The sequence below is a fragment of the Labeo rohita genome, chromosome 25 (assembly GCF_022985175.1).
Source record: "Labeo rohita strain BAU-BD-2019 chromosome 25, IGBB_LRoh.1.0, whole genome shotgun sequence".
In the NCBI taxonomy this organism is placed as follows: Eukaryota; Metazoa; Chordata; class Actinopteri; order Cypriniformes; family Cyprinidae; genus Labeo; species Labeo rohita.
In genome coordinates, this window is record NC_066893.1 from 14801497 (window position 1) to 14826011 (window position 24515).

Genomic DNA, 24515 nt, shown 5'->3' on the forward strand with positions numbered 1-24515 from the left:
TGTTAAATAACAGAACAGGACCCTTCCAAATGTGTAAAGGGACACTGTATCTCAGTCCACTACATATCCAGTGATACGTCCCGTAAGACACCATGCCTATAGAACTTTCCCAGGCAATACGTTTGTAATTGTCCATTTTTGGCTGCTGCACTGTTGAAGAGCGAGTTGATATCCATGATCCACTTCGGCACTTTCCACCAATTCCAGACAACGCTTCGACTTTCTATTCTGAATGGAGCCTCCCTGCAAGACACAACACACATCAAAATAAGAGAAAAATGACATAAAATGATATTTCTCCTCAGAAAATGAGGTAATGTTATTCATGAATCTTAAAATCCCTGTGTCCTTCTAATGCCAAATCCAAGTGAGAAATCAAAGTGACACTTACACCTGAAGAAACACTTCTTTCACTTAGTAAATACAGTATGAAATACACCACCAAAGCCCAAAGCCTTTCAGAACAATGTCAAAAGGAAAGTGATGTTCCTGAAGTGGTTGCTTCTGAAGAAGAGCCTGAAGGATTCAGAGTCTTACAGTGTTGAAGGAGGCTCCGGAGACAGGTGAAACATGAAAGAGGAGGCCGCGGGCAAAGTGTCGCCCTCGTCCAATCATCTGCCACCATATGAAATCCAGGGTGTATGAAACGCCAAATGTCTCACTACGCAGGCTAAATCATTTACTGAAGATGCACAGTTGGAATATTCGTATTACTGTTATGGCTCTTTTTACTTTTCATGGCTGCAACATTAGCATTTGAAAACAAATAAGAATACCTTCATACAGTAGCAAGTGATCAGGTGGCAATTTAGAACATTAATAATAATAATAAATGTTTTTTTGAGAAGCAAATCAGAATATTACAATATTACAATGCTGAAAATTCAGCTTTAAAATCAGAAATAAATGACATTTTAAAATATATTAAAATAGAAAACAGTTATTTTAAATAGCAAAAATATTCCAAAATGCTACTGTCTTTGCCGTACTTTGTAAGAAATTAATGCAGGCTTGGTGAGAAGAAAAAGCTTATTTTAAAATATTTAAAATCTTACTGTTCAAAAACTTTTGACTGGTTGTGTAAGTGCATATAGTCATTAGTGAGTCAAAAAAACTTAGAACAAAACTTTAAACCCATGTATTAAATTCACATCAGTAACCAAGATATAACACTATATAGCCCATGTTTTGCACAGGCAAGACACACATTTCCTTCAAGTCCTTCATGTAAAAAACTAATTTTTCTTCATCTAGCTAGTTAGAGTTTTCAAATAGCCATATGTTTATTAAATACAGGGCCAGTGAATCATACAGCATGCCTCCTCTCATTACGATTTACATGAGTGACTCATGAGGCATATCCTGTAATTATTAAAACAGAGAGAAATCATCATGTACAAGGCTGTTGCTTTGGATGTAATTATCTATAGCACTGACCTTTGAGCATTAGTTAAATTTTTGTGTGATTGGCTAACCTGTTCAGCTCAGTAAAGTGATACCCTGCAGTCTGTGTTCCCATACCTTGGTCAATTTCAAACTCAAGGACCTTTCAAGGACTTTTCAGGTCCAATACTCTCAAATTCAAGGACTTAATATGGGGACACATTTCAAGTGAGAGCAAGGTTACATCGTGTTACCTTGTAAGATACATTGTTGCAGTTTTCATGTGTCAAACAAAAGCATTTTTTTTTCAAGTACTGCTCACTGCAGAGCTGAATGGCCTCCAGCTCCCCCTCTCTGGATGTCCATCTCCACCTCTGTGTGAACTAATGGGTGGAGTTAGGTTTAGGATAGGGTAAGGGGTAGGGTTAGGGTGTGGTTAGGTGTCTATCTCCACCCATTACCTCCAGCGAGGGGGAGCTGAAGCTCCCATCTGGCTCTGCAGCGAGCACCCTCTCTTTTTTTCTGCATTTATGTTTGGCCACATGACAGAGATCTGATATTCTATTTGTCGTATTTCTGTTTTGCATAAAACTGAAGAATATTCGGCTCTGCACCTGGCCAAGTGATGGTCCTTTGGATCTCTGGCAAGCCATTTTTTGTAATCTACTTGGGTGAGCCAAATATCTTGAAACTTGCATTTTCCAGGCATCACATTTTAGCAGATTCAGCCTATTTTTGCAATGTTTCACGGTGTGTCCGTAAAACGTTAAGGTACCATCGTAGTAGTTTCGTGGATGGGAGAAAATCAACCCTTCACAATAGTTTAAAAACAGCCCAATTCCATGCAAAAGGAATCAGATTTAACTGATCATGGGTCAAGACAAGAGAATGCTGGAGGATTTGCTGCTCAACAGACAATGCACTCATAACTGATCTTGTAAAATGCGCTCCCTTTATACAGAGTGCGTGTGGTAGCGAAATTGAAAGTGAAAGTGAATAGCCACTCATTCAAAAGAGATTTAAATACTACGCATACGATAGCGGCTCCCTGATGCATGGAAATTATATTCAATATTATGATTGAGAAGGTGGTAATGGCCTGAAATTCAGCAAAATTCAGAAATTCACAAAAAATTTTGGGCGATTTAGAAATCCCAGCTGGACGCATTTTTTAGGTCCAAAAAAAGGCATGCCTGGCAAAAGTGGACGTATGGTCACCCTAACTAACGTTAATAAAGCATGCTAGTATGCATAGGGTACAAAGTGTTGGCGAAACAACACATTAGCAGACCAGAGGATATAATAGGAATTTTTTTCCAGAAAACATCTTGCACAAAATAAATTCAAACACTTTTAATTTCAGTTTCAGATTCACAATTTTTCAGGGATTTCAAGGGGGAACGCTGTGCAGTTTTTCAGCCTCAGACTCTAACTTTTGTTTGTATTAAAAATCCATTGAAGGAATAGTTCACCCTAAAATGAAAATTCTGTCATTAATTACCCTCATGTCATTCCAAACCTGTAAGACCCCTTCTGTCATCTTAGGAACACAAATTTAGATACTTCTGATGAAAACCGCAAGCTTTTTGATTCTGTGTAGACAGCAATGCAACTGACACATTCAAGACCTAGAAAGGTAGTAAGGACATTGTTAAAATAGTCCATGTGACATCAGTGGTTCGACCGTAATGTTATGAAGTACTCTCATGAACACACGGTGAAGACTGACATGGAAGAAGAAATTGTTGAATAAAGTTGTTACTTTTGTTTTCTTTGTGCACAAGAAGTATTCTTGTAGCTTCATAAAATTACAGTTGAACCACTGATGTCACATGGACTATTTTATCGATGTCCTTACTACCTTTATGGACCGTGAACGTGTCAGTTGCGTTTCTGTCTATGCAGGGTCAGAAAGCTTTTGGATTTCATAAAAAATATCTTAATTATCTTATCTTAATATCTTACAGTTGAAGTCAAAATTTTACATACCCCTTACAGAATCTGCAAAATGTGATTTTTTTTTTTTCCAAAATAAGAGGGATCATACAAAATGGATTTTTTTTTAATTTAGTACTGGCCTGAATAAGATACTTCACATAAAAGATGTTTACATATAGTCCACAAGAGAAAATAATAGTTGAATATATAAAAATTCAAAAGTTTACATACACTTGATTCTTTATACTGTGTTGTTACCTGAATGATCCACAGCTGTGTTTTTTTGTTTAGCAACAGTTGTTCATGAATGAGTCCCTTGTTTGTCCTGAACAATTACCCACTGTTTTTCAGAGAAATCCTTCAGGTCCCACAAATTCTTTGTTTTTTCAGCATTTTTGTGTATTTGAACTCTTTCCAACAATGACTGTATTTTGAGATCCATCTTTTCACACTAAGGACAACTGAGGGACTCATATGCAAATATTACAAAAGGTTCAAACACTCACTAATGCTTCAGATGGAAACAATGCACTAAGACAAAACTTTTTGAATTTGTAGATCAGGGTAAATTTAACGTATTTTGCCTTCTGTACATGTAAGTATCTTCTGTAGCTTCTGAAGGGCAATACTAAATGGAAAATATATAATATTTAGGCAATAAAAAAAAAAGAAAAATGTGCACATCTTCATTCTGTTCAAAAGTTTTCACCCCCCGGCTCTTAATGCAACATTTTTTCTTCTGGAGCATCAGTGAGCATCTTCTGTAATAGTTACATATTAGTCCCTCAGTTGTCCTCAGTGTGAAAAGATGGATCTTAAAATCATACAGTCATTATCTGAAAGGGTTCAAATACACAAAAATGCTGAAAAACCAAAGAATTTGTGGGACCTAAAGATTTTTTAGCAGACAGTTTAACAAGGGACTCATGAACAACTATCATTCAGGTAACAACAGTATTAAGAATCAAGTGTATGTAAACTTTTGAACAGGGTCATTTTTATAAATTCAACTACTGTTTTCTCTTGTGGACTATATGTAAACATCTTTTATGTGAAATATCTTATTCAGGTCAGTACTAAATAAAAAATAACATGCATTTTCTATGATCCCTCTTATTTTGGTAAAACAATTAGCATTTTGCAGATTCTCCAAGGTGTATGTAAACCTTTGACCTCAACTGTAATTTTTGGTGGTCATATACATTATAAACCAGGTATTATTAAGACCCCAGTAATTACAAAATGATCTGGCATGCATCACACGACAGGAACACGGCATCTGCTTCAATAATGTTCTGTTCCAACTCAGCCTCCTTAAAATAATAAAATCAGTGATGTGCCAAATCACGTGGTGCCAAACGCCCCTAAGAGCTAAATAATATATTTCAGCTGGGTGCATATGTCAGGTAAGCTTAACGGAGCATTTATTCACAACCTGCCAAGTGGTATCCTGGTTACAGACTGAAAAGCAGACAATGTGAGTCGATAAAGACTTAATTAAAGCCATTTCTGAGGCTCTCCTATGAGTTAAGAGCCAGATCACTCTTTCACTGGCTTTGTCATCAAATATTCATCGCACCTAAAAGGCCACAATGGATTCAGCCCACCTGATTCCATTTTAAACAACCTGAAGAAAAAAGGTGGCTGCCTTTATCCCGTGCGAGACATTAAACAGCATCCCGAGGGGTTGTGTGAGAATTGATATCGTTCATACTCTTACACTTTTCCTGATAGCACATGTTTGTTCATCTACTTTGACATCTCTCCCAAGGGGGCAGCATTACCCTTTCCTAATAACCTGTTCTGACATTTCCAGCACACTTCAGCTAAACCTTTTAGACGATACCGCCTGCTGTGACATATATTAATTCACCTGCCTTTTAATAGAGACGCATATATTACGTGCGGATGAAATCAAGATGTCTGCTACAATCCAGAATTGAATTAAGAGAGCTTTACGGCACACACACACACGACTCACACCTCTGAATTATTAATGCTCGATATCCAGAAAGTGTCCACGGCAGTCGCACAGCCGGAGGGCTAACAGATGCTGCAAATTGACAGTAAATTTTAAGGAGAAAGTTTTTAACTAGTACTTCAATGATGCCAGAACTTGTTCGAAAAAGGGAACGATTTTGACATCGGCTTTAATTGAGCTGTGCAGTAAAGGATGTCTGTGCAATGAGGATTGTGTAGAATATAAAAGCCTACTATGGAAAAGTAAAGCTCTTTATGACCAGGATTATTATAGCTTATTAAAACTACAACTAAAACCTTAAAAATACATTAACTGAAACCTATTTTATTTCAGCTAGTTGCTAAGGCAACATGTTTTATTTCCATGTAATTTGATGTACTTAACAGGGGAGTTTCCTCCGAGGAGGCAAGGGAGGCAGTGTCTCCTCAAAATATTGGATGAGAAAACAATGCATGGTACAAAAATAAAAAAAATCGCCAATATTTCAAAATATAACATTAAAAAGTGTATAAATCACTTGTTTTTCCAAAGAAACACTGTCTAACAGTAAAACCAGCAGGTAAAGTTACAGTGGGAGTCTGTGTCTTTCTCGCCTCCCCTGAGTCCATTGAGTTTTAACAGACTCCCTAAAGCGTGGGTTGGGTTTGGTGGGGGGTAATTGAAAATGAACGAAGGCATTTTGGTGCCATGTTAAAAAATAAAAAACATCCAAGATTACGAGATTAAAGTCGTAATATTTCAAGAATAAAGTTGAAATATTACGAGAAAAAAGTCGAAATATTTCAAGAATAATGTCAAAATGTTTTGAGAATAAATTTAAAATGTTTTGAGAATAAAGTCAAAATATTACAAGCATAAAGTCAAAATACTATGACAACAAAGTCAAAATATTATGAAAATAAAGTCGAAATACTGCGACAATAAAGTAAAAAAATTACGAGAATAAAGTGAAAATTTTGAGAATAAAGTCAAATACTACAAGAAAAAAGCTGAAATATTATGAGAATAAAGTAAAAATATTCAGAGACTAAATTCAAAATACTATGAAAATAAAGTCAAAATATTTCAAGAATAAAGTCGAAATAATATGAGAATAAATTCTAAATATTTCGAGAATAATGTCAAAATGTTTCGAGAATAAAGTCAAAATATTTTGAGAATAAAGTCAAAATATTACGAGAATAAAGTCGAAATAAAACAAGAATAAATTTTAAATATTTCGAGAATAAAGTCGAAATATTTCAAGAATAAAGTTGAAATATTACGAAAATAAAGTCTAAATAATTCAAGAATAATGTTGAAATATTACGAGAATAAAGTCGAAATATTTCAAGAATAAAGTCAAAATATTACGAGAACAAAGTCGATATCAAATGAGAAGAAATGCAAAAAATTTCATAAATAATGTCAAAATGTTTCAAGAATAAAGTCGATATCAAATGAGAAGAAATGCAAAAAATTTCATAAATAATGTCAAAATGTTTCAAGAATAAAGTCAAAATATTACGAGAACAAAGTCGATATCAAATGAGAAATGTTTCGAGAATAAAGTCAAATGTTTCGAGAATAAAGCTGAAATACTACGACAATAAAGTCAAAATATTACGAGAATAAAGTCAAAATAATACGAGAATAAATTCTAAATATTTCGAGAATAATATTGAAATGTTTCAGGAATAAAGTCAAATTGTTTTGAGAATTTAAATCATAAAAATTAAAGTTATAATATTTTGAGAGTATAGCCTATATTGCACATGCAAATGGCCCGGATTAAGAGCACCAGCAGAAGTTGCCAAGCCAGCAGAGTTTATTTTGAATTCTCATAGTATTTTGACTTTATTCTTGTAATTTCTACTTTATTCTTGAAGTATTTCGACTTTATTCTCGTAATTTCGATTTTTTGACTTTATTCTCGTAATTTCAACTTTATTTTCAAAATATTTCGACTTTATTCTCGTAATTTCAACTTTATTTTCAAAATATTTCGACTTTATTCTCGTAGTATTTTGACTTTATTCCCTTAATTTCGACTTTATTCTCGTAATATTTCGACTTTATTCTTAAAGAATTTTGACTTTATTCCCTTAATTTCAACTTTGTTCTTGAAATTTTTTGACTTTATTCTCGTAATTTCAACTTTATTTTCAAAGTATTTCGACTTTATTCTCGAAGTATTTTGACTTTATTCTCGTAATTTCAACTTTATTCTTGAAGTATTTCGACTTTATTCTCGTAATATTTCGACTTTATTCTTAAAGTATTTTGACTTTATTCCCTTAATTTCGACTTTGTTCTTGAAATTTTTTGACTTCATTCTTGTAATGTCAACTTTATTTTAGAAGAATTTCGACTTTATTCTCATAGTATTTTGACTCTGTTCTCATAATTTCTACTTTATTCTCGTAATTTTGTCTGTATTCTGGTAGTATTTTGACTTTATTCCTGTAATTTCTACTTTATTCTTGAAGTATTTCGACTTTATTCTCGTAAAAATGTCGTAGATTCATATTTGGCTTTAATAAATAGAATCTTGATTACACTGTTAATGTAAAACTACAAAATAGAAATGTTTTTTTTTCTCTGATAGTGTAAGTAACGTTTATTTGACCAAGAAAATGCAACTGGGACAAGAATTTACATTTGATTTAAAAAAAAAAAACCCTCCTCATTTCAGAACACCACTGGTACCAAAATAACTTAAACGAAAATAAAAATTGAGTAAAAATTACATATATATTTTAAAAATAAAATAAATAATAAACTAAATTACAAAAACTTAATACTAAATATAACATACTAAAAACACTAAATATAAAAAATAAAAACTTATTTAAAAATATTTAAAAAAAAAAATCCATATTAGCATCGCAGTGATACTAAAACACTGTTTATGACACTAAATTTTAAAAATGGAGCAGCCAGCAAAAACTGACCACCGCAATATCATACTTATTTAGATGTAGGGCACCAAATAACCCAAACCCAGCATAAAAAATGTTTTGAGCACATGATTGATTGTTTCCCATGAATGTATACCTGAGTAAAGAGCCAGGAGAGCTTCATGTGCTTGTTGCTGGCGTAGCTGCATTCCAGCAGTCGCGGCCGGCCGTTCACGTCCACCAGGCACTTGTTGTCATCGTCGTCAATGGTCGGACTCAAGCCTCCGACATGCAGCTGCTGAGAGCTTGTGTAGTACACATTCTAAAACAACAGAGAGAAAAGCCAGCTTAAATTATATTTATAATATCTATGTGGATAACCATGTATGCATGGACACAAGAAATATTTCTTGAGCAGCAAATCAGCATATTAGAATGATTTCTGAAGGATCATGTGACAGTGAAGACTTAAATTAGGAAATCAGAAAGAAAGAAATTATTATATGAATACGTTAATTTGTCAATAAAGCACAAAAATGTCATGCACTGAAGCATAGGCCTTATATATCCCACAATAACGAAGTTGTAATGTCATGACATTAACTTTTATCATTCTGATGCATTCACTTGGGCCGCCTGAATGTCTGTTTGGACAGCGCGTGTTATTTAGCTCTGTATTAGCCAGCCAATAAAATGAATTATTCATGTTTGATAATTGTGTCTTTCCCGTGAAAGCTCTAAGACGATGTGGCTCAGTTCCAAATCCCAGTGTTGATACCCAGTATTGCATCTTAATGGGCTCAAGGGGGAAGCATAACTTCTTCTTATCGACTCACTCTCATTTGTTAATTTCATAGCCACCATTCAAACATGGGCTGAATGCCAATTGGCTACTTCTACAAAGCAATCAAAGTGTGTGTACAAGGAAAAGTACATACTTTTAAGGAAGCAGAAAGTAAGTCAGTAACGGGACATTTAACAAATGCACTTTGATTCATGTTCTGTTTGTTTCTATGTAAGTGTTAACACTTAGCTATATAAATTGCTATATAAATAAATTGTTACTTCACTTTTAGGTTACATTTAAAAGCTGGAGTCACAAATTTCTTCTGAATTGTGCAAGGGGTTGTGGGTAATATGCATGAACCGATGCATACTCCACTAGAAATAATAACACCTTCAGGGAACAATATTTGTTACCTACAAAGAGTTAGCAAGCACTAATCTTAATTTGCTTACAATAGCTACAGTGTTTCTGATGCTTTGTGAACTTAAAAGTTCTGTTTACAGAAATTATATAAAATATGTTCTATAATAACAACAACAATAATATAGTTATACATTATTTTGCATATAATATGATAGCATATATAAAACTAATTATTTATATTAAAAAAATAAAGTACACACACAGTAATATAAAACATAAAAAAATTAATTCATGTAATTAATTAATTTTAATATACAAATTTCAAAATCAAACCATTCTAAAAACATGTACGAAAGAATAAATCAATATATATATTTATTATATAATGTAAAGGGTAGAAATATATAATTAAAAAATTCTATACATTTTCATATAAAATTACAAAATCAAAGAATAAATGAATAAATAAATATTTACTTATTATATAATATAAATAATTAAAAATTATATAAAAATATATAATTAATAAATATATAAAATGTATACATTTTCACATAAAAATTACAAAATGAATGAATGAATGAATGAATGAATGAATATTTATATGATATTAAAAATCTACAAAATCAAACCATTGTAAAAACACTTATGAATGAATGAATAAATATATATATATAACATATATAAACATATATAATAATTACATATACATATATATATATATATATATATACACATACATATACATGTATATATATATATATATATATAACATAGATAGACAGATACAATTAATAAATTAACTAATAATTTATGATTTATAATAATAATAATAATGATAATAATTACAAATCAAACCATTCTAAAAATACTTGTGAATGAATGAACAAATAAATAATTAAATAAATATAACAATATAATCGAAATAATAGTGTGTGTGTGTGTGTGTGTGTGTATATATATATATATATCTATGTATTTGAGATATACATATATATATATATAAAAACGACAAAATCGAACCATTCTAAAATGTTTATGAATAAATAAATGAATAAATAAATATATATAAATATATAAAAATACCAAAATATAAAAATATTATAACAATATTCTAATATTCTGGCTACTGTGTTTATTTTAGCTTAAACTAAATGAATTTCTTCCCATTTACTTTAGATTAACATTGTTTGCTGGCATGAGACAAATAAAAAGAAAATAAATAGCAAAGTCTCTGATATTCAACATTTGCTTTGAATCACTAATGGATATTTTGTTGGACCAAGTCCTAAATCAATAGCCCTCATACTTTAATCCCTCGCCTTTCTGAAAAACAAGCACTTTCAGAAAGAATTCATTTCATGCAATATGCCCACATTTTTTTTCAGGGTCTGGATGGATTGATATTTCACTTCAAAAGCCTGAGCCTGGAGAAGCGCTAACAGTATTATCGATCAGATAGCACATGTAGCGCATCACAAAAATGCATATTCTCTCAAATACATAGATTAAACTGGTTGTATACCATCTGGAGCGATTTCTGCCTATCCAAAAGTTGTGTTACAATCCGTTCTGCAATATCTGATACAGAACTAGGCATTCTCCTCTTCTCCAGGTCCAAATCAATTCTGATCTCGGGTATCGTTTGGGACCTACCATGCTTTCCACTGAGACTGATTACACGTGTCAAGACATTTTTTCTCAGAATACCGCGGTACACCTGAGCCTACAGTAAAATCAAATCAAATTGTTTGACTTTTGGAACGGCACCAATGCAAAACTGCTCAAAGTTTTGTGAGGCACCTTGAAATGAAAATCTCTGCGAACACAAAGGCTGAACAGACAGCGAGTGCATCTCCACGGACACATAAAACAACTAATCATTCATTCACAATGGAAACAATGCACGTCCTTCGGGATCCTTTCATGAGGACTGGAACTGTGACGGGAAGGGAAGGAGGGCTAAAATGGGACGGAATAATATAAGAGAGAAGAAAAATAAGGATTCAACTTGCTAGGGACTCATTTAGCACTGCTTCTGCTTCTAGAGAGATTTATGGCTGTTGTATGGGTACAATGTTTCTTTTGCCCAATGAATGGGAGACACACACTGAAAGAAAGAGCGAGTGTGTCTATGCTCCATTTCCAACATGATCAAATCCCCCAACGACTGCCACGGTGTTAATGCGCTTAGCTGAGGTATTGTCTAACGGCCCATTAAAGATAAAACAAATCCAGCACCACGAGTACAGAGACGCCGATATGCTCATACCACTCGCATCCTATCAGAATGACTGAAGACGGTTTTAGTGTGCAAACAGACATAAGATGCACTGTAAATGATGCAATAAAATTCTGGCTGGTATATATATATTAAGACTGTCAGTCGATTAAATTTTTAATCAAATTAATTACATGATGTTTTGATTAATTAATCTAATTGATCGAACAAATTTGACCGAGAAATATCATTTGAAGTCATTGCTGTGTAAAGCATTAAACAGACATTACAAAAAGTAGCTTTAGCAAGAAATTATTTGTGTAATAAAATGTATTTTTATTTGATTCAAAATAGAATTTATTACACATAAATATTTAGGCTGCAAATGTAAACTATGGAAAAGAAGATCATTTGACAAACGTTTCAGGAATTTTTTTTTTTTTTTTTGTTCATATGATGTAAGTCATGGTAACCAAAACATCTTTGTTACCAATAGTCTTCAAAATACCTTTTTTTCATGTTCCACAAAAGAAAGGTTTGAAACAACATGAGGGTGAGTAAATGAGGACAGAATTAAACTATCCCTTTAATGTTTTATTTTTCTTCTTCTTCTTCTTCTTTAAAATTTTTTATTATTATTATTTTTTAATGAAATGATACTCCAAATAAGAAACTAAATTTCGTTCAGGAATCAAGTAAATGGCTCTCTTTATGAATGGGCTTTTGAATCATTGGTTCACGAGTTCATTCAAAAGGCGGATTTGTTCAGAAACGAAACACTCGGAGATGCACAACAATTCTGCTATAGCTTCAAAGGTAATATATTCACTGCAAAATTTAGCAAAAACACATAATATTGTGTTTAAAATCTAACACAATATCAACTTCTTATTTACTGAACTGTTGTATAAATTATTAAAGTTATAGTTCACCCACCCATATATATATAATTAAATATAAAGTATAGCATTGAGTATAAAATTGCTACAGTCATTTTAATAAAATATAGACATAAAAATAATTATTTTATATACCTATTATATCTATCCATCCTCTGCAGGGTCATGGGAATTACATAAAATATTATTATTATTATTAACAACAACAACAACAACAACAACAACAACAAACGATTTTATATATGATATTTCATAAAATAAAAGAGTATATATATATATATATATATATATATACATATATAGTAATTTTAATAAGATAAATATACCAACAATTATTGCACAGAATGGCTACATAATTTATAAAATAGTAATAATATCTAAATATAAATTTTTTTAATAAAAATTTTATATTTCATTTTTATTTTATTTATATAATAAGTAAATAAATACACAAATATTTGTATAACATTTATATAATATTATATAGAGAGCATAAAATAGAGTATAAAATTACTATATAGTAAATTGAATAGTATATAGATATAAAAAGATTTTATATACCTATTATATCTATCCATTGTCTGTATAGGGTCATGGGAATTATATAAAATATTTTTATTGTACTAATAATAACAATAATAACGATATGTAATAAAATAAAAAAGTATGTAATTTTATTACACAGACACACACACACACACATAGATAGATAGATAGATAGATAGATAGCATAAAAGAGGACAATGGCACAAGAGGAAAACCAAATTTTTGTTTTAAGTGTGAAAATATAGCAGAAGTAACACTGACATTCAAAAAAAATTGTGACTTGTGACAAAGCTCCTGAAATAATCAAGTCTTCACTTTAAGTTTTCATTTAGTGAATTTTTGCTAAAAGAGCAGGAGGAACATTATGCAAGTGTCTCAGAGCCGGCAAAGGCTATGAAAAGAGTGACATTTTATCTCACAGAGTATGACATAGCCTGCAAAAGTGACATGCATGGTTGTTGTCACCACTAGAATTACCTACTGTAACCAAAGCACAATAAACTCATTTAACCTCTTCCAAGGCCCATATTTACAAAATATAGACTTTTGAGAATCCAAAATGTTATGTTGTTGCTACAGGAGGAGTACAATGAGAAGTGCCTGGTTCCCACAGTGATATCCAGTGGTAGTAAAGCTCTTATAAAGGGATGTATGAATGCTGAAGGTGTGAGGGAGTTGTGTTTTATCAATGCTGTCATCAATTCACACACCACTGTGTGATGTAATACAAAAAACTTTAAACAGAAGATGCTACTCTCTCCTTATTCCCTGCATTGTTAGGCATTTTTTCAACATAACAATGAAGATATTCATTCTCCCAACATGAAAATCCTTCAGTGGACATGTATTTCATTCAGTCTTAACACTTGTGAGCAGCTGTGGGGGATTCTGTAGAGATGAGCTAAGCAAAACTTCCCTTTAAAGACCGGTGCATTTAACGAGGTCGTCCTCCGGGAGTTAAACAGAACAGATGTAGCATTTTGTCATGAACTTGTACACTCAGTGCCAAGAAGAATCAGAGCAGTGTACTTAAAGTTCTGGAGGACATGCTAGATACTAGAATATTATACATTTGCTGAATTAAATCTAGGGTGTACTAATTTCTGCAGTCCTTGATTTAAACTAAACTGGCTAATTGACTTATTTTACAGAAAATATTGGCATTTTTTTTGCTTTTATTAAGTATATGTTTAATACATTTCAATTTTGCCATCTTTCCATGAATTATATTAGTGATCGTTAAGAAAATACATCTTTTATATTTATTCAGAGGGGGTGTACTCATTTATGCCGTGCACTGTATATGATAGAACTGTTAAAAATCCATCCAGCCCCCAAACCACTGAACCAATAAATACTTTACATAATAATAATAATTATAATAAATACTATGTATAATCAACAACAACCAAGAGTTAAAGCCCCTGGGGCCTCTAAAGTATCCTATAATTAGCAGTGGTGTATTTCTGATTTCCTCAACAGATTTGAGAAAGTTTCGAATCAGCAAGAATAGAAACTGAAAACATTATACTGCATTGCCTGGCACCATTGTGTCGTTTCCAATAAGAGAGGTGGAAGCACACACGGATATGAATTCAGCAGGTGTAAGAGACCCAGCTAAGTAGTTAAAATCATGCTGACAGTGCTGTTCTCTGTCTTTCTCTCCATCTCGCTCTCTCTCATTTATATATCTCTGTCACACTTTCACATTCTACAATTCTTCCTCATCCAAATGATGCTCCTGTGGTGGTGAAACAACCCTCCCTGGTTGTGTTCTAAGTCATTGCTCTTTATTGAGATTCATTATAGTGACTATAGCCCTGGAATCTGTCTGAATCCTAAATTCCCTGAAGAGCTGATGCTTTATGGAGAAGGCTCCCTATTTTTACAGTATTTTCGCAGGATATCATTTGTTGTGGAACCTGGTTGTGCAATACACTAGGAATAAGACAAAGAAAAAAAAAAAACAGACTGGATTGCCTCGAGCAGCCTAACTGTTCAAAAATTCATAATTCAGGCCTCAGCACAAAATAATGAAGAGGTTTTATGCAATACAATGACGGTTTTATGGGTTGCAAAAATTGACAGTGTATCACTGTGAAACATCAATTGTGACGGGAAGATGAGAAAGCGCAAGCCAAGCGCATACAAGCCAAATCTTCATAAAAGAGAAATCTTCATAGAGGAAGAAATGTCTTTTAACTCACATTTTCACCATGAATTAAACAACTGAAGTGTGCAGAGCCTTTGTACAGAAGATGGGAATATGGATGAATGAAACAGCCATAAAGAATCAGTGTTTATATTTTTCAGCCTTTTGATATCTCACCACTTATATATTTGCTCTGAAATGGTTTAAAATATTTTTTTCAAACAAGAAGCCATAGTCGCCAAATAGATTCAAAGTTTTGAATCCAAAAGCTAAGATACACTTCAGATACAGATGAATCATATTAAAATGAATATGCAAATTTGTAACACTTTTGTGTGGTGACACAAATAAATATTTAGCTTCATAAAGTCATGAGTCTTTTGGATTCATAGTTAATCAATTTATTGGAATGGACAGTTTGAACTGTTTCACATAAATGACGAAACTATCCAACAACTTATTTTTTTAAATGAGGTTTAAATTAGAAATAAATAAATAAATAAATAATCACTAAATGAAAGAACTGAAGGAAGAATCATACTAAAATTAATATGTTAACTGCAAATAACACGTAGTGACGAACAAACATTTTGCTTCAGAATAATGAATCTTTTTGATTCAGAATTATGAATTGATTCACTGAAATGGACAGTTTGAACTGATTCACATAAATGAAACAAACTATCCAACAACTTATTTTTTAAATGAGGTTTAAATTAGAAATTAAATAAATAAATAAATAAAATAAAATAAAAAAAATTAATCACTAAATGAAAGAACTGAAGGAAGAATCATACTAAAATGAATATGTTAATTGCAAATAACACGTAGTGACAAACAAACATTTTGCTTCAGAATACTGTGTCTTTTTGATTCAGAATTAAGAATTGATTCACTGGAATGTACAGTTTGAACTGATTCACATAAATGAACCAAGGTATTCAACAACTTTAAAAAAAAAAAAGAATTTTAAATTAATATTAACAAACAAATAAAAACAAAGCCTCATACTAATAATCTCATACTTTTTTTTTATTTTCATCCTTTTGATTCAGAATCATGAACTGATTCACATAAAAGAACTGAAATATTCAACAACAACAACAAAGGCAAATTCAAACTTTTATTTTGTATGCGATTAATCCAAATTATCTAACAACTTTTTTTATCTAATTTATTTTATTTGACCTTTTTTCACTCACCGAACTGAAGAAAGAATCATACTAAAATGAATATGTTTGTGTAGTGACAAACAAATCTTTCTTTTCAGTTCATAATTCTTTTTGATTCAGAATTATTAACTGATTCATTTGAATGGACAGTTTGAACTGATTCACATAAATGAACCAAAGTATCCAACAACTTTTTTAATCTCATAATTTTTTTTCATTAAAAGAACTAAAGGAAGACTCATACTAAAATGAATATGTCAATTGTAATTAACACTTTTGTGTAGTGACTATTAAATATTTTGCTTCAGAATAATGAATCTTTTTGATTCAGAATTATGAACTGATTTATTGGAATGGACAGTCTGAACTGATTCACATAAATTAACCAAATTATCTAACTTTTTTAATCCAATTTGTTTTATTTGACCTTTTTTCACTCAACGAACTGAAGAAAGAAACATGCTAAAATAAATACGTTTATGTAGTGACTAATAAAAATTTTGCTTCAGAATAGTGAATCTTTTTGATTCAGAATTATGAACTGATTCATTGGAATAGACAGTTCGAACTGATTCACATAAATGAACCAAAGTATCAAACAACATTTTAGAAATGAGGTTTAAATTACTAAGTTAAATAAACAATTCTCATACAATGTTTTTTTTTCTTTTACTTTTTTCCACTAAAAGAACTGAAATTAAAATGAATATGTCAATCAAAATTAACAATTTTGTGCACTGACAAACATTCTGCCACAGAGTAATGAATCTTTTTAATTCAGAGTTATGAATCACTTAATTAGAATGGACAGTTTGAAGTGATTCACACGAATCAATGTAATAAACTCAAACTTTTTATATTTAGGCTACAATTTAATGTTAAAAAGTTGTTAAAAGCTGTAGCTTAGTGGTTAGCACACATGCGCTAGAACATTTAGCCATGTGATGCAGCATCAAATAAACTATTCCACCCGTTATTTCCTGTTCTTGATCTCTGGGCCAAAAATAAGGTCTTAAAAATATTTAATATCACATACTGTGCAGATAGAGTGAGAAAAATGGACAGAGACAGCGGGAGTCAGACACGAGCACTTTTATGTATATAAATGAATTACATGCACTCTGAGGACTGAAAAAGAATGAAAGCCAGAAGGTGCAGTGGACTGGACACTAACCTGAGGCGTCAGGCCATGGCAGATGTACAGGATGGGAATGTTGTCGGAGTCGGGACCTTGATCCACACACAGATCTGGCCTCAGGCTGTTCCTCAGCTACATGCAAACACACACACACACACAAAACATGCAATATATGAACCAGCAGATCAGACCCATTTCACACTGCAAAAGCACAGAGAAGAAGATGGATTAAGAATGCAAAAACCATCTTTCTTCCTCAGTCTGCTAATGGCCATTGTGTGTGAAGTTGCCCTGGAGCTCAGCTTTCCTTTGTCTTCACAATGAAGCTGTTAATTATGCTATTCCACAAAAGAATGCCAATTAGGAAAAGCACTCTGCTGGCCTTGCATTGTGATAAATGAAGAAACAGCAGGCCTCGAGTAAGAAAAATAATACTTAGTATAAACTGTTTCCATAACTCAATATTATGAGAAACAATGTCATCAGATAAGTAATGTCGTCAAAAGCTAATAAACTGCATCGAGCTATGTCAAGCTAAATTAATACATTTGACTATATTATTATGCCTTCAGAATGGAAAAATAACTACTTTATGGATTTGCACAATTGATTAATACAGAAAATGGTAATGATGGTAATGGTGTTGACATTTTAAGACCTAATAAGCAAAACAAAACAAGGTGAAAGGATAACAAATGAGTGAGTCTTTGAAGAGCTCACTTCCTGAAAGGAGGATTAGAAAGTTTTTTGATTTATGAAATGGCTCATTACTTTAAAAAGGGAAAACGTATGAGGGTAACAGAGCTGATGATTAAGCTGGGGACACAACTTCAAGTCTCTTTTTAAAGAAACACAATGGTCAACTGAAATTTAAGAATATACAAGATCTTGTTTTTGAAATAAGTCTCATAAGCTCACCTAGGCTGTATTTGCTGATACTACTGAAATTTAAAAGAATTTCAATATATTTTAATATAATTTATTTATGTGATTGTTTTTAATCCAGTCTTCATTGTAAGATAATCCTTCAGAAATCATTTGAATTTGCTAATTTGGTGCTCATGAAACAATTTGTGATTGTTAATTGATGAATAGAAAGCATGGCATTTCAAAAGCATTCCTTTGAAATGGAAATATTTTGTAACATTATAAATGTATTTAATGTCACTTTTGATCAATTTAGTGCAGCCTGGATCTTTTTTTTCTTCAAAAAAAAAAACAAAAAAAAAAAAAAAAAAGAGAAAATCTGAGGTGTATTGTATGGAAGCCCATTTCTGCCACTAAATTATAAAAAAATATATATATATTGTGACTTTTTATCTCACAATTCAGGTTTTTTTTTCAGAATTGCAAGTTAGAAATGCAAGTTATAAAGTCAGAATTGTGATTACGACAACTGCAAAATATAAACTCATAATTCTGACTTTATTTCTCAGAATTGCAACTTTATTTCTCGGATTTGACTTTATTTCTCAGAATTGTGACTTTATTTCTCAGAATTGAGTTTATATCTCAGAATTGTGACTTTATTTCTCAGAATTGAGTTTATATCTCAGAATTGTGACTTTATTTCTCAGAATTGAGTTTATATCTCAGAATTGTGACTTCATTTCTCAGAATTGCAAATTTATATCTTGCAATTTTGACTATTTCTCAGAATTTCAACTTTTTTTCTCAGAATTGAGTTTATTTCTCAGAATTATGACTTTATATCTCGCAATTTTGACTTTATATCTCAGAATTGTGACTTTATTTCTCAGAACTGAGTTTATTTCTCAGAATTGGGACTTTATATGACTCAGAATTGCAACTTTTTTTCTCAGAATTGAGTTTATGTCTCAGAATTGTGACTATTTCTCAGAAGTAAGTTTATTTCTCAGAATTGCAACTTTATATCTTGCAATTTTGACTATTTCTCAGAACTGAATTTATTTCTCATAACTGACTTAATGCGACTTAGAATTGCAAGTTTATATCTCACAATTCTGATTTATTTCTCAGAATTACATCTTTATACAACTCAGAATTGCGAGTTTATATCTTGTAATTCTGACTTTATTTCTCAGAATTGCAAATTTATTTCTTAAAATTATGTTTATATCTCCCAATTCTGACTTTATTTCTCAGAAAAGTGACTTTATTTCTCAGAATTGTGACTATTTCTCAGAACTGACTTTATTTCTCATAACTGCGACTTAGAATTGCAAGTTTATATCTCACAATTCTGATTTATTTCTCAGAATCACGTCTTAATACAACTCAGAATTGCGACTTCATGCGCCTCAGAATTGTGAGTTTATATCTTGCAATTGCGACTTTATTTCTCAGAATAGCTGAGATTTCTCAGAATCTTTCTTTATTTATCAGAATTGAGTTTATTTCTCAGAATTGCAACTTAATTTCTCAGAATTGCATGTTTATATCTGTCCATTTTAACTTTATTTCTCAATATTGACTTCATATCTCCCAGTTCTGACTTTTTCTCAGGACTGCGATTTTATTTCTCAGAACTGAAATTATATCTTGCAATTCTGACTTTATTTTACACAATTGCAAATGTATTTCTCAGAATTATGTTTATATCTCCCAATTCTGACTTTATTTCTCAGAACTGAGTTTATTTCTTAAAATAGCGACTTTATTTCTCAGAATTGTGAGTTTATATCTCAACATTCTGACCTTATTTCTCAGAATTGGGACTTTCTATGACTCAGAATTGTAACTTTATTTCTCTGAATTGAGTTTATATCTCAGAATTGCAACTATTTCTCAGAATTGAGTTTATTTCTCAGAATTATGACTTTATATCTTTCAATTTTGACTTTATTTCTCAGAATTGTGACTATTTCTCAGAACTGAATTTATTTCTCATAATTGCGACTTAATGCAACTCAGAATTGCAAGTTTATATCTCACAATTCTGATTTATTTTTTAGAATTACCACTTCATACAACTTATAAACTACGACAGTTTATATCTCGCAATTTGGACTTTATTTCTCAGAATTGAGTTTATTTCTCATAATTGCGAGTTTACATCTAACAATTCTGACTTAACTCGCAACTGCAAGATACAAACTCGCAGTTCAGTGAAGAAAAGTTATTTCTCAGAATTGCGACTTTATTTCTTAGAACTGATTTTAATTTCTCAGAAATGCAACTTTATTTCTCGAATTGCAAGTTAATATCTCGCAATTCTATTTCTCAGAATTGTGACATTGTGAGACTCAGAGTTGCGAGTTTATATCTCGTAATTCTGACTTTATAACTTTATAGAAGAAAAATCATAATTACGAGATGTAAACTCGCAATTGCGAAGAAAAAGAATTGTGAGATAAAAAGGCGCAATTATTTTTTATTCAGTGCCGGAAATGGGCTTCCAAAGTAGAGACTAAAAGCAAGGTATAACATACATATTTGCTAATACATAAGTTGGAAATAATATAAACACTCTAACATTTTTAAGATTAAATTAAAAAAACATATTTTTGTTGATGTTTAAACAATGTTTATATTAAGACTGGCACTATTACAGTAAAACCTGGCACTATCTATGTATTCATTAGGTTTTAAATTTTTTTTACATATATGAGGGACACAAATGGGATCAATTTTGTAGATGAACCTTAAAGCGATGACTGTTATTCAATGATAAGTGGATACTCACTACACCATAAGCGATGGTCTCTGTGTAGGTTCTCATTTCCGAATAAATATTCTTCAGGAACCAGCTGAAGGGTTTGCAGTGGAGTCTCTCTCTGAGAGCTTTCCTTTCTCTGATATCGCCAATATCGATCCCTGAGTCCTGCACACACAAACACCCACAAGCACATGCAGTCGTGAGCACACAAGAACTCATTTACAGACTGCAGAATCAAACAACTAGAACATGACGCTCAGGACTGTGAAGAAAGAAAAGCTCTTACTGTGTCAATGTACATTTATACATTTATACGAGTGCTTGATGTTCAAGCACTTGCGTTGTCTTCAAGTGAAGTGATGCTATATGCTTCGACATTTCAAGGCATCATGGGAAGAATATGTACAGCTCAAAAGTGAGAGCTCATTAAAAAGCCCTAATGACTAGCTTAAATAAGTCATGGCCACTGCATCTCAGGCAATTACATCTTAACTTAAAATGACGAAGCAGCATGTATCCTTTAACTTCCATCACATTCACTTACTAATAGAGAACTGAAAGTCACTCAAGGCTGTGTGTTACAGAAGATCTGCCATGGTAAAATGTGTTGTTAGGTACAACGTGACACAGAGTGCCTAAATCCCCTTTAACCATGAATAAAAACAAAAAAAGAAACCTGTAAAAAATGTCACGTTTTCTACAAAAATATTAAGCAGCACAACTTTTTTCTACATTGACAATAATACATTTTTCTTGAGCACCAAATCTGAAGACTGAAAACTGATTAAGATGCTGAAAATTCAGCTTTGCACCACAGGAATAAACTGCATTTACAGAAAGTACAGCTACAAGTCAAAAGTTTACTTACACCTTGTAGAATCTGCAAAACGTTAATTGTTTTATCAAAATAAAAAGGATCATTTCACATAAAAGACGATTACATATAGTTTACAAGAGAAATAATAGTTGAATTTATAAAAATGACCCTGTTCAAAAGTTTACATACACTTGATTCTTAATACTGTGTTGTTACCCGAATGATACACAGCTGTGTTTTTATTATTCTTTTTTTTGGTTTAGTTGTTCATGAGTCACTTGTTTGTCCTGAACCTGCCTGCTGTTCTTCAGAAAATCCTTCAGGTCCCACAATTTTTTTGGTTTTCCAGCATTTTTGTGTATTTGAACCCTTTCCAACACTGAGGACAACTGAGAGACTCATATGCAACTATTACAGAAGGTTCAAATGCTCAGAAGGAAGGAAGGAAAAATGATGCATTAAGAGCTGGGGGTAAAAACTTTTTTGAATTTGAAGATCAGGGTAAATTTAACTTATTTTTGCTTCTGGGAAACATGTAAGTATCTTCTGTAGCTTCTGAAGGGCAGTACTAAATAAAAAAGAAAAAAAGAAAAATAGAAAGTAGAAAAATGTACACCTCTTAATTCTGTTCAAAAGTTTTCACCCCCTGCTCCTTAATGCATTGTGTTTCCTTCTGAAGCATCAGTGAGTGTTTGAACCTTTTGTAATAGTTGCATATGAGTCCCTCAGTTGTCCTCAGTGTGAAAAGATGGATCTCAAAATCATACAGTCATTGTTGGAAAGGGTTCAAATACACAAAAATGCTAAACAAAAAAAAAAAAAAAAAAAAGAATTTGTGGGACCTGAAGGGCAGTTTAACTGCTCAGGACAAACAAGGGACTCATGAACAACTATCACTAAACAAACAAACAAAAAACACAGCTGTGGATCATTCAGGTAAAAACACAGTGGCAAGAATCAAGCGTACTGTATGTGAACTTTTGAACGGGGTCATTTTTATAAATTCAACTATTATTTTCTCTTGTGGAATATATGTAATCTTCTATGTGAAATATCCTATTTGGGTCAGTACTAAATAAAAAATGAAATGCATTTTGTATGATCCCTTTTAATAATTAACATTTTCCAGATTTTGTAATGTATGTATACTTTTGACTTCAACTGTATATTCAAAGAGAAAACAATTGTTTCAAATTAGATATTAGTAATAATTAGATAATAGTATTTCACAATATTACTCTTTTTTACTGTACATTTTCAAATAAATGCAGCCTTAGTATGAATAGGAAATACAAAAAAATCTGAAAACTCAGAGAATTTTTTGGTGGTACCAACTACAAATCAGCCGCTGTGCAGAAAAAAAGTGCACAGCAATCAAGGGGTGACACTCTAAAATATCAAGAGTGCAAAATAGACACACACACGCGCACACACACACACACACACACAGAAACACACACAGACACACATAGAAATTAACTGATAAAAATGCAGCAGAGCAAATTTTGAGAATATGTGAAAATAAAATGAATAAATGGAAAAATACAAAAGAGTCTCACTCACAAACACACTCAGAAATTAACTGGTAAGACTGCAACAGAGCAAATTTTGAGAATATGTCAGATGGGGAGAGCAATTTTCTTGTATTTTAATTGATTGTTTGATTGTAATCATAATGCAACCTGATATTTATCTAACCAAAAATATCTAAACCTTGATAAAAAGTAGTCTTTTAGAATGTCTAAATGTATATCTAAAAGCAAAACCTAATAAAATATGTCAAAAAAAAAAAAAAAAAAAAAAAAAAAAACCAACGGCAATCCAAAAGCCTCTGTATACATGTATAATATGTATATAGAGAGATATACAGGAGCTTACATGACATTACACAAGTTTTTATTTTTTAATGACACCAAATGGCACAATTCTTACTTAAAAAAATGGATTTTAAAAGCATTCACTCTGTTTTAATGTGAAATGTTGCAATTATTGAAAAATATTATATAAATAAATATATATTAATTCTAATGGGAAAAAACAGTTCATTAAAACTATATAAATATTGCATATTGTCATAAAATCCCCTCAAAATTCTAAATAATAATCAAAAAATATTATTGAAACAAAAAAATTACATTTCAAGGCTTCAGTCACTTTTTCCAGCGAAGGAGCCAAGTATGAGTCCTAAACGAAGAGGCCCAGAGAGTGAAGTATCCCTTTAAATACTTCAACTACTCATATATATTGTGAGTGAGAGGTGTAGTACCTGTTGTGGAACGTTCCAGGCCATATAAACGTGGCTCTTGTACTCATCCATCCACACCTCGGCTACTCTCAGGGCGTTCCTGCGGACGTGAGTTGCCAGGTCCTCTGTGTAGGGCTTGTGTGCGCGCTCAATATGAGCTATTCTGGAACAGGGCATGACCTCCACGCTTCCTCCGCACAGCCACACCTGATTACACACACATGAATGTCTCGTGTTTTGAATTTTGACGAGGATGGAGAAAATTTAGCTCTCGAAAATGCCCTTTAACATCCATTAGGCAGTGCACAAAAACAGTCATTAGAGAGCATGTGAGTCAGAATTAAAAAACAACAC

General features: G+C 32.0%; 1 protein-coding gene across 2 annotated transcripts in view; it reads right to left on the reverse strand.

Moving 5' to 3' along the window:
• The window catches only part of galnt18a (UDP-N-acetyl-alpha-D-galactosamine:polypeptide N-acetylgalactosaminyltransferase 18a), an 82556-nt gene continuing 58041 nt past the window's right edge, over positions 1-24515 (reverse strand). For both annotated transcript variants that reach the window (XM_051100355.1, XM_051100356.1), the window contains exons 7-11: positions 24183-24368; positions 21127-21264; positions 17496-17591; positions 8339-8503; positions 1-243 (exon numbers count right to left, since the gene is read on the reverse strand). In XM_051100355.1, the coding sequence (XP_050956312.1) occupies positions 97-243; positions 8339-8503; positions 17496-17591; positions 21127-21264; positions 24183-24368 (732 nt within the window). In that variant the 3' untranslated portion in view covers positions 1-96. The remainder of the gene's footprint in view (positions 244-8338; positions 8504-17495; positions 17592-21126; positions 21265-24182; positions 24369-24515) is intronic.